At 41.9% G+C, this 12,583-nt stretch overlaps 1 protein-coding gene across 1 annotated transcript; it reads left to right on the top strand.

The window, feature by feature from the left end:
- The first annotated feature begins 11,394 nt into the window (after nucleotides 1-11,394).
- On the top strand, nucleotides 11,395-12,342 carry LOC146073081 (olfactory receptor 5V1-like). Its single transcript, XM_083180261.1, has one exon. The coding sequence runs from the start codon at nucleotides 11,395-11,397 to the stop codon at nucleotides 12,340-12,342; it is 948 nt and encodes a 315-aa protein (XP_083036387.1).
- The last annotated feature ends 241 nt before the right edge of the window (nucleotides 12,343-12,583 follow it).

The following is a 12,583-nucleotide window of genomic DNA, read 5'->3' as shown; positions in this document are numbered from 1 at the left end:
TGGCCCAAGCTGTGTGGCATAATGTGAATTTTTACTTATTACATGTGAATGTTGGCTCAAACAGTGTGGCATAATGTGACTTTTGGCTCATTCCAAGTGAATTTTGTCTTTTTCTGTGTGGCATAATGTGAATTTTGAATCATTCAATGTGCATTTTGGTTCAAACCGTGTGGCATAATTTAAATTTTGGCTGATTTTGTGTGGCATTATGTAAAATGTGATTCATTCCTTGTGAAGTTAGACTCAAGCCATGCGGCATAATGTGAATTATTACTCATTCTGTGTGAATTTTGGCTCATTCCATGTGGCATGATATATAAGGGGGGTCTACTATTGTGTTGCAGGTACTTGTGTAGTTTAGCGGCGCCCATCGCATCGCATACCATAAGGCATGTGATGGTATGCGATGCGACGCGATATCGCGCGATATTGTACAATGCCATACAATTTTTAAATTGTATGACATTGTATATGGCATACAATGCCATACAATGCGATGCGATTAAACATTGTATAAGCACCCTAATGGGTGCTTACAATGTTAAATGCACCCCCCCGCCACCCCCCCACTATAAACGTGAACCCGAAGCGTGGCGAGCAAGGGGCGGCGGTACGCGTCCTCCGACCTTTTCATACCCCCACTATCTACGTTGGCGTGGAGTTGAGAATAGAAAGTGTGGGGAGCGCAGAGAGCCCCCGAGCCCGAAGCGTGGCGAGCGCAGCGAGGGGACACGGATACCTGTGAAGGCCGCGAGGGGACTCCGATACCTGTGAAGGTATCCGCTGCGCTCGCCATGCTTTGGGCTCGGTGGCTTGCTGCGCTCGCCACACTTTCTATTCTCAACTCCACGCCGACGTGGATAGTGGGGGTATGAAAATGTCGGAGGACGCGTACCGCCGCCCCTCGCGGGCTCGCTGCACTCGCCACGCTTCGTGTTCACGTTTATAGTGGGGGGGTGGCGTGGGGGTGCATTTAACATTGTAAGCACCCATTAGGGTGCTTAAAAGCACCCTTTAGGGTGCTTATACAATCTTTCATCGCATAGGGGGCAAAAATCGCGTCGCATCGCATCGCATGCCATCGGGTGCATGGCATGCGATGCGATTAAAACATTGCACGATGGAGATTGGGGGCGCCGCCAAAATACACAAGTACTGTGTTGCATAATGTGTATAATGTTTTAAATGGCCATGACCCCTTTTCTGGAGCACCTACTATATCCTTCACTTTTCCATACCCCTACTTCAAAATTTCCACTTCGACCGCTGGTTCACATTCTGGGCCAGATTCTCTAAGCTTCAAAAGTGATAAAATGGAGAGTGATAAACAGACAGCCAATCAGCTCCTACCTGCCATGTCACAGTCTGTGTTTGAAAAATGTCAGACAGGAGCTGATTGGCTGGCTGTTTATCACTCTCCATTTTATCACTTTTGAAGCTTAGAGAATCTGGTCCTCTGTCTTTTTCTGGTTTATTCCTCTATATTATATGGTGGTTCTATAGAAAAAGGGTGACTGTTATCCACTGGGATGGAGGGGAGCATAATAGATGTTTGTGCCAGGTGACAAAAAGGCTATATTCACCCCTGAAGAGGATGAGATACATTAGAGATAGATCCTCTCTTCTACTCTTACTGCAGCAAAAAAAAAAGGATCTGACATCACAATCTTGTGACTGCTGTGCTGTTCTGTGCCATCTGACACATTCCTTACAGACACACAATTTCTACACAGGGCATCAGTATTTGTACAGTACAATGCAAATACTCTTCATCAAATGGTACATAAATACTGATACCTTGTGTGCCCCGAAGAAATGCCTTTTCTCTGGTCACAAAAGAAGAGTCTCTACTTTGGGATTTGGAATTGGGGCCCAAAGCCCAAAGGGTGAATTGAACTACACGCTGTGCCGGCATTTTGCAGCCCCCGCCCGGCTGTTGAGTGCAGATAACGGAGAACTGGGCTGTCTCGCAATGTACACAGTTCCCCCAGCTTAGTTGGGAAGACCGGGTCAGGTGAGCTCACCTTAAAACATACACACTATTCTCATTCCCTGCTCCTTCATCAACTCTTCTGTGAGACTGGGGATGCCCAGTAAGCAGAAACTTAAACCAAGAAGAAGCACTGACTTTTATAGGGAATCTTCAATTAACTAGCATAAAAGCATTTTTTTTTTATATAATTGGTCCAATATACCATATTATTTATAATTGTATACATACATGTATGTAAAAATGTTTTGAATTGTAATTCATCAAGTAAAACCCTTTTTATTTTGTGTGTATATATATATATATATATATATATATATATATGTGGAATAAGGTGGATCCAATCAGCGCTAGTTTGTGGTTAGCTAGCACCAGTCAGAAACAAAGGATATGAGCACCCTTTTAAAATAGACACTAAAAGTTCCAAGTTTGAACTGCAGCTTCCTCCAAAGTAATTCCTGGGACTCACAGGAACAAGCGACAATCTGTACAAAAAGAAACACAGGAGGAGCGCTCCATAGTGTAAAACCAGATATGATTTAATAGATATAAAATATCCACGGTACAGTCAATCAGTACTCGTACCGTTTTAAAAACAGCAGTGGGCTGGTTACCACATGATGTATATATAACAAGCCAGGCAAGCCTCCTACCACCATCCGGGGCAACTGCAGCACGACACGGAACCTCACCGAACACTCTGTGAGGGAAGCGGTGTACTGACAGGCTGGAGAGGATCAGATGCGGCAGGGGATTCCCGACAGACACAGAGCTCGCCGTCACCAAGGCCCGCCCTAACGCGTTTCGTAATCCACTTCGTTTAAAACGGTACGAGTACTGATTGACTGTACCGTGGATATTTTATATCTATTTAATCATATCTGGTTTTACACTATGGAGCGCTCCTCCTGTGTTTCTTTTTGTACATATATATATATATATATATATATATATGTATCAATTTCATCAATGATATCTTACCATATAGATATAAATCACTAATTTGTATAATATATCCTCCATCTTACGGTTCTTAGCGCAATTGTTTCTCCATTTACATTTAACTTAAACTTAACAATCTCTCCCTGCAGCCTTACCCTTACCCCACCCCTGCAGCCTAACCATCACTTACCCCACTAGTGCCTAAACCTAATCCCCACATCCACTGCCTGAACCTAACCCACCCAGCCTACTTAAGTTCAGGATGCCAGCTGTATTCTGACATCAGCATCCTGATCTCTTCGAAGTGCCGATGTCCTGAAGGCAGTTGAGACTTTTTATTTATTTTTTGGTTGGTTCCGGGCATTTTTAGCTACAGAGGGAGTATTGCTATACATGTAGTATACATTAGAAGCAATTATAGTAGTTTTAAGTTAGATAGAGTATGGTCAATATAATTTATATACAGAAATACAGTAACAGCACCAGAAAGATAATAAGACTAATAAATTAATAAATAGATACATATATACCAAGAAAGGTATAGTATTTACTTCGAAGGAGATATTTTGATTTTGGCAATTGCAGAGACAGAAAAAATAGTATGCAAATTAGGTACATTACATGTACTTATGATATACATAAGTTTGATACAGTGTGTACCTCCTTTCCTGCAGTCTAACCTTAACTTCCACCACAACCACAGCCTAACCCTCCTCCCTCCCAGCTGCCTTAACCCCCTTCTTACTGCCTAGCCATCCCTCCCCACCACCTAACCCTAACAAACACATTTTTTTCTTGGATTAAAGTGTACTATTTTCGCAAACAAGTGTTTTTTTTCCTGATCTATATATCTGGGTTACAGCAGGAGAGAGCAGTAGTATATGTGCCTGGGTTACAGCAGGAGAGAGCAGTAGTATATGTGCCTGGGTTACACTGGGAGAGAGCAGTAGTATATGTGCCTGGGTTACACCAGGAGAGAGCAGTAGTATATGTGCCTGGGTTACAGCAGGAGAGAGTAGTAGTATATGTGCCTGGGTTACACCGGGAGAGAGCAGTAGTATATGTGCCTGGGTTACTTTGGGAGAGAGCTGTAGTATATGTGCCTGGGTTACAGCAGGAGAGAGCAGTAGTATATGTGAATGGGTTACAGCAGGAGAGAGCAGTAGTATATGTGCCATAAGAATGTTAGTATACAAATACCTATTGGACCGCTGTCAGAATTTTCTCTGTCACGTTGCCATCATTTATATTCTGACCATCGGCAATCCCATTCGCTGATCTTCCATATAGAGCACTGGCTATGAGCACTCAACACAAACCAACCAACTATAGCAGGATATTCTCGGCACTCTATGACAATCCACATTCATATGGTAGTTGCTAAATTGTAGTGGGCTAAGGACCTTCCACGCCGAGGGGGAGGAGCTCCTTCTATATCCACGACACCACTGGTGGCCTTTACCAGGTGGAGAGTGAGCCACCATGCCCAAAGCATGGCGAGTGAAGCGAGCCCGCGAGGGTCCATTTGGGTCCCTTTATTCTGACCTTGCTCCACCTCTCTCCGCTCCCTCTCCTCCCTTGTCACATCACTAGGTCCCTTAGCCCACTTGAATTTAAACCTAACCATCCACATATGAAGAAAGTTCTGTTTATGCTTATGCCAACGTGAGGTCGCATGGGGACACCCAGCATTTTCCTAGGTGAACCCAACATTTTCATGGGTACGCCCAGGAAATGCAGGGCATTCGCATATGAACCCCCCTACCTGTCTCCATCACGTAGACTATACAAGTCTCCGAAGGCGCCAGCACTGAAGCCCTGCACATGCGCATAAGATACAGTACAGGTGGGGGAAAAAATTATTTCTTACTGTGGGTAACAGCTGCATGGTCCTCATCATTTAGAGCCCCCTCTATCCAAACAGTAGCAGCATTGACAGGATGCATTAGCATCAGCTCCTCTGTGCATTTGGTGGTGGAGCTTATTACTACATGCTGTGGACAGAGGAAAGGAAGTTTTATGCATGCAGTGCTCTGCACCCAATAGACAGTCATGCACTGGCAATGCTGCTCACCATGTGCTGGGCAGCAGGACACCCTAACCTCCATCCTAATTGCACATTCTGCTAAGTCCAACCCACTGTGGCCCGCTAAGACCAGCCCATTGTGCCCATACCATGCCCTTTCTTCATGTAGATACTGGGCACAGCATTTTCAACCCCTGCACCAGCTTCAGCCTGACCCTGAAAGCCGGCAGGCACTGCTATGAATTTGCAACTGGGGGCAGAGGGAGTACTCTAGCAGGGAGCTTGTGCTCCACTGGAATTGCCCTCCCTAGGCCCCTGTCAGTGGGCTTGCAAGGACACCTCATTTCCTGGCTATCTCTAGTTCGGCATCTCTTCCATGCCCCCCGCCACTGGCTCCACTCAACATAAGGCATCCTTGTTAGCCCCAGTGGCAGGCTGGGCCGGGGGGGGGGGGGGGGGGGCAGGATGCCATGTGCCCCCTGGGCCACTCTGTTACTTAGGAGGTTATTTTGGTTCACTCTTTCTGACAAATTCCTTCTTAGATGGACAAAACCATGTGCATTGCAGGTGAGGCAGATGTTACTTGTGCAGAGAGAATTAGATTTGGGTGGGGATTAACTTCAAAGTGAGATCTATATTGCAGTGTAAAAATAAAGCAGTCCGTATTTTCCCTGCACAGAAACATAATAGCTCACCCAAATCTTACTCTCTGTGCACATTTTACATCTGCCCCCCTGCAGTGCACATGGTTTTGTCCATCAAAGAAGTAATTTGTCAGAAAGATGAACGAGAATAACCCCCTTAGTGTCTCGGGACATCACCAGATCATGTAATAGTCACCCCCTTCCCTCACTGCTATACAAAGAGCAGCTTCCTCCAGCCCAGTCAGCAGCTATCTGAAATGTGGCACCGGCCGCCAGCCAATCATAACTCGTGTTCCGGCAGCCGCGGGGATTGGCTGCCGGGACACAAGCTCGGATCGGCTCACGAACTGGAGCAAAATTTCAAACGGCCACAGGAGGGTTTAGCAGCAGCGGCAGCAGCAGCAGGAGTCGGGCTGGGCTAGGGGAGCATGCCATCTATGACAGCCACCCCAGCCCCTACTACAAGACCCAGGTACACACTGTATCAAACTTATGTCTATCATAAGTACATGTAATGTACCTAACATGCATACTATTTTTTCTGTCTCTGCAATTGCCAAAATCAAAATATTTCCTTCGAAGTAAATACTATACCTTTCTTGGTATATATGTATCTATTTATTCATTTATTAGTCTTATTATCTTTCTGGTGCTGTTACTGTATTTCTGTATATAAATTATATTGACCATACTCTATCTAACTTGAAACTACAATAAGTGCATCTAATGTATCCAACATGTATAGCAATACTCCCTCTGTACCTAAAAATGGCCGGAACCAACCCAAAAAAAAAAAACATATATATATATCCCTTTATTAAACATATATAACTTGTATACTTTTCCGTGTATTATGCATGTAGGGAACTATTGCCATCAAGAAAGATGGCCGCCAGGGTCCCGTGACATCACGGGCTACAGTAATCCCTTTAATGTTTGGAATATACAAGTATACAACTATACAAAAAATATGCCCCCCGTATGCATTTATGGTGGCCAAATATATATATATATATTACTCCAAGCCATATGCAACCAATGTGGATGACTTTAGCCCGAGTGGAACGCAAACCTGGAAGTGTTTTGCGCTCCACCGCCTCTGGGCGCGATAAGAGATATGGGAACACGTCAGAGGGAAGACCCCAGTGCGCGCATGGGCTCTGGGTGCACCCGGAAACGGTGTGTGGTCCAGAGATGAATAAGAAAACATACCCTTATACCAAAACAGGAAGTCCAATGCGTTCCAAAGCTCCGATACAGGATATCCGGTTTCTATGCAAATGTTGTTTTATGTCTGATATTCTTTTGTATTTTTATACAGTTTGCAATGCTCGTTTTCTGTGTTAATTATTATATATAAATATATAGCCTCTCTGCTCATGCGATCTTTCTGTTTATTGTATATTTTGAAGTATCCTTTTGCTAATTATCCATAAGACAGGTGCCAATTAGATAGCTCAGTATCATAACAACACAGGTATTTAAACCCTGAAGCCACAATGCTTCCATACACCTTGAAAAAGCCTTTTCTACAGGCGAAACGCGTTGGTGGAGGAGAGGGAACCCACAGTCTCATACCATTTACTACAAGCATTGGGAGATTTTATTTAGTCCGAACCAGCCTACCCGGTATCCATCTTGTCCTTTACTCCAGTTTTGGAGGATTTGTCCTGAGTCCACCGGAGTGGACACTTTACCATCTGGCCGGGGAACTTTACCCCCCTATCATAAAGCCATCATATTAGTAACAGGACCCCCCATCTAACGGGACTACAATAAGGACATCCTAAAGGCACCATAGGAACGGATCCAAAGAAATACGGTACCGTATGGACTGATCTCTTATTGTTATTCCCTCCCTAAAGCTCTATCCATTTGAGCACTCAATGCCATCCAGTGTTGTTTTTCATGTCCATTCAGTTTTTATTCATATATTTTTTATTATGTATTAATAAATTGTTTTTATTGATTTATATTGGCACCTGTCTCTAAATACAACTGTCACATTTATTTATCAGCGCAGTGTACACCATTCATCTGTTTTGTTCACCAGGTACACACATAGCTCTGCCCCAACTCTTTTGTCCCCTGCTGCTAGAAGGGATGTGCCAGGCTGTCAGCATTGCAGAACGCCTGCTCTGGCCCCAGCAGTGACAGTCCCCTCACTCTCTGATGCAGTAACCAGCTTCCATATGTCCTGTGCTAGCCTGCTCCTGCTGTCCCCAGCTCCCACCTAGTCTGTCCTGGCACTTCTCTAATAAGCAGCACTACTTGTCCTAATACAGTACCAGCAAATTCCTCCTTTCCCCAGCTTCTACCACAACCCTAGCACCCTATGTCTCCCCAGGGTGCTGCGGCGAACAGTTTGGGAACCACTGCCCTAAGTAAACAATCCACATTGTCTATGATTGGGCAGCCTAGCAGCATGTCCCACCCCACAGCTGCAGTGCAGAGCTACTGCTGGTAAATGCATTTCTTCTACATAACTGCAGAGATGAGGAGCTGTCGGGAAAATGTGACATCAGCAGAGTGACTCTAGCTCCCAATATATAAGCAGTGGCTAGATTATTTTAGAGCAGCAATTGATTAAAAAAAACAGCAAAAAAACACAGTTTATCAATACATCATAAAATATAGCTATTAATAGATATTGAAAGGGAGCAGGGGTTAAAGAGTGTGCATTACAGTTTGTGGGGGGGGGGGGGGTTACCAAAAACCCTCCCACTGGCCCAGCCTCTGCCTAATGGGGAGAGGGGAAGGGGGGGATTAGGTGGTGAAGGGTAATGAATTCCACCACTGACCATCTGCAGGATCACTTTAAGTCCTGCATGGGAGAATCTACTTTCATGGATAATTTGGATTATAGTGATCCCTTATGGATCAAGAATATCTATATGGGACCTCAGATTACAGATCCCCTCACTTTATGCACAGAATACCATAATAATTGCAATTTGTATGGTGTAATATGTTTTTTAAAAATTATTTTATTTTAAAAAAATTGTGTTGGATAAGTTTTAATTCAGTCTTTTTTAAATTAGCTGATTAAGTGGTTAATATACTGATAAATCTTTTTTTTTTACAAGATAAAAAATTGCTTTCAAATACGAATGTATTATTTTTAGAAATATGCTTGCTGCCTTAATTCAGGAGGGAGGCATTTCCCCCAATGTGTTCCTTTATATTTATATAAATAGTCAGGCTCTTTGCATGTTCAAGGATTCTTGTGAGTACAGTATTTCAAGCACAGGATGTGCAGGTAACTCTCATTCACAGAGAACACGGAACATTTTTGTTACTTGGAAGACCCTTGTTGTAATAACCTAATTTGGATGTTCTCAAATCTGAAATAAAAATTTACCAATCACCAATCAGTCAGGATTCTCAGTCACACATTACCAATGTTTATTTTATTAAAACATTTTTATTTTTTTAAAAAGGACTTGCTCTTGCGCTCACCTATTCCCTGTACAGAAACAAAACAAACCAGCCACAATATAGGGCTCAAAGAAACCTTGGTATCTTGTCTCCATTAAATAAATCTCTATCCATGTTCTTGCTAACTGCAGGTAGGTTAGGTGGGTCAACGTTCCGGTGACAGTGGAGAAAATGCCTTTTCAGGGACACACTGCAAGTCCACTTGCTCAACCTACTGATTTTTTTTTTCAAAGTTCTTCATTGTACTTCATACATTGTTTAAAACCTAAACAGTGAGGTTCCCATAACTTTAGTTCCTGACAGCTTAATTTAGAGTTCAGATTCGGCACACTATATTTAGTCAAAAATGCCTTGATTTTCTTTAGTAGCTGCCAAAATTATTTTTTATGATGCCTAGTATAATTAAGCACAAATAGTTACTTAAATTGCTATTGACAATGTGTTTTTAAATGCAAATCTTTACTTGGTTTTTATACACTGACACTGATCATTTTATCCATGACCGTGGGTATTCATGGCAGGTTTTCCGGAAAGCATGTTTACACTTCCAAAATCTGTAGGAAGTTCATTGAGTGAACAGGTAAAGGTGGCCATCTCTGTATGCAACATCTTGTCATAATTTGAATTGAAACATCAATTTGTAGTATAGTGTTTAAATTATATAATTGAAGAAACAGTTTGAATAAATTAATACACACATTTTTATTAATGAAATCTACATAATAATAATAATAATAATAGTAATAATATTATTTCAGCAATATATTTAAATATCTCAGCATTACTGTCTGTGCTGTTATGAATATATGAAAGATATAATGTATGTGACATTTAAATAATCTTAAAGTGATTGGCTGCAATATCAGAAATTAAAATGGAAAGGATTGGGCCCCTTTACCTAGTGAGCCACTTAAAATATTTTGAATGTTAAATGAAAGTTTAAAAATGTTAAAAACCAATAAATGGATCCCGTACGACTCTACTGTAGGTACAAGGTACGTCCTTAAAAACAAATACCTCTTACTGTCTGCAACACTAATGCATGGTGTATATTTACTTATCAATGCTTCTGGGTGAAGGAATTATAAGGGTAATCATAATAAATGCAAAACTGTTTTTTAAAGCATTTACAGTAAATGTTTCTGTAGCAGTTAGGTCATTTTAAAAACATATCTTTCTTTAAAAGACTTCTAAATACATTTGTTAAAAGTACAGCTCTCTCCATTGCAAATAAAGTCTTTAAGTTCCCTCTATATATGTACGGTACATGCTTCTAAAGCTTATTGTTTTTGTGGTTATACCATTCAAAAATATCACTAAGCTGTACTTTTAACGGTTCTTGTTTAGTTTCACGGTGGCAGCATGGCCACGCGGTACTTCCGGGTCTGTGTCCCCTTGCGGGGCTCGCTGTGCTCGCCCACGCTGCGGGCTCGGTGGGCTCACCACACTATCTAAGATCAACTCCATGCCAATGTGGATAGTGAGGGTATGAACTATCCACGTTAGAAAGTGTGGCGAGCGCAAGGGGACGCCGACCCGGAAGTAGCGCGCGGCCATGCTGCCGCCGTGAAACTAAACAAGTACCCTTTTAACAAATGACTTTTTGGAATCTATTGACTTTCTTCATCTGACTACACCTACAATATTTTACAGACCACAAAATATCTGAAAAGAAATTGGAACACAGAAAGTAGACAATGATTTAGGTACCATGCAGCGCTTCCACGGATGTGGAACTACGGTAGATGTCAAAGCACTCCCTGTCACAGTTCTGTTGTAGGGGTGTTCTAACACCATGGCACGTATCATACAGGTATCTCTCAACTATCCCGATTTTCCCTGGACAGTCCCATTTTTTTATGGGATGGTCCAAAACCTGCCCCGGCAGTGTCCTGTGGTGGGGGGTGGCAGTTGGGAGTCCTCTTTGCTACCCGTTGCTCTGCTAAGCAGAACAGCGTTGAACAGATGCTGTGCACATGTGCTCAGCGTCTATTGACGGGATTCAGAGGGACAGAGTTGGCCGTGCCCCCACAGCATCAAAAACGGGGGGGGCACTCTTTTATCCAAAGCCATGCCCATTTTCAGGGCCCGCACATGGTGGGACACACCAGTGTCCAAACTGGAGACTTCTCAAAGGTGGGAGGTATGCAGTATGTTGGGATGTGCACATCAGGATGGCAGAGATCGCACGGGACAGAAAATAGCACACAGAATACTTATCTATGTGTATATAATCTAGATTTGTGAAAAGTGTCATGTTTTGGTTTTGGTTCTAATTTCAATTTTAAATAACAATTTCAATTTGGATTTTCTTCCCAAGGTACACATTTGTCATCTCTGGTTTTTACTAAAGTATGAATGAACACATCCAGAATCACACAATAGAGTGTAACTTTCTTCTGTTGGCATTTTCTAGATATCCACAATTTAAGTTCCCAATTTTTACTGTCATCCTATTGATATATTTGCTCTGTATATTTGGGAATATACTTGTTACTATAATTGTGTGTATGACACCCCAGCTACATACACCTATGTACTTTTTTCTCTGTAATCTTACATTTCTGGACATTGTATATGTCACGGCCATCTTGCCAAAGCTACTGATAATCACCGTCACTGGCGACATCAGAATATCTTACTTGGGATGTTTTATGCAAGTATTTTTGTATGTTTTTTGTATCGGAACAGAATTTTTCTTACTGACGTCTATGGCCTATGACCGATATGTGGCCATTTGTATTCCTTTGCACTATATTCTTATCATGAACAAAAATACTTGTTTAGCATTGTCTATATTCTGCTTTCTCCTTGGCACCTGCAATGCATTGATGTATGCTTTGTTAATATCCAAGCTATCATTCATCAAGTCTCATGAGATCAACCATTTCTTCTGCCATATGAAATCAATTCTTAACCTTGCTACCAGTGACAGCACAAACATTGGCATTCTTATAACTGTGGATGGTATTGTTTTGGGTTTCTTGCCATTTTTATTAATTCTCACATCTTATTTTTACATCATTAGTATGGTTGTGAAGATGCACACATCACCAGGGAGATACAAGGCCTTCTCCAACTGCTCCTCTCATCTGATCATTGTCTTTTTATTCTGTTTGACATCTCTCAGTCTTAATATGAAACCAGAATCTAAACACTCCCAGGAACTGGATAAAGTTTTATCCATGTTGTACATTGCCGTCACTCCAGTGTTAAACCCACTTGTGTACAGTTTAAGGAATAAAGAAGTTCTAAAATCCATAAAAAGAGCTATTTACCAAAAACATTTACTGGAAACATAAACACTTTTGTATATCATGGCTAAAACAAAAATGGTGTCTCCGGGGTTATTTACTAAGATGGGAGTTTTATTGAAGATGGTATAATGCCATGAGCAGCCAAACAGAATCTACTTCTTATTTATTAAGCAGCTTCTAGAAGTTAATTGATAGAATATAATGGTTGCCCATAGCAATTTTCAATAGAACTCCCATCTTAGTAAATAAACCCTTATGAATCTTAGTTTTTCTATATAATGAAACA

This window comes from Crinia signifera, chromosome 4 (assembly GCF_055691185.1).
Source record: "Crinia signifera chromosome 4, ASM5569118v1, whole genome shotgun sequence".
In the NCBI taxonomy this organism is placed as follows: domain Eukaryota; kingdom Metazoa; phylum Chordata; class Amphibia; order Anura; family Myobatrachidae; genus Crinia; species Crinia signifera.
This window is presented reverse-complemented; position numbering and strand designations above follow the sequence as displayed.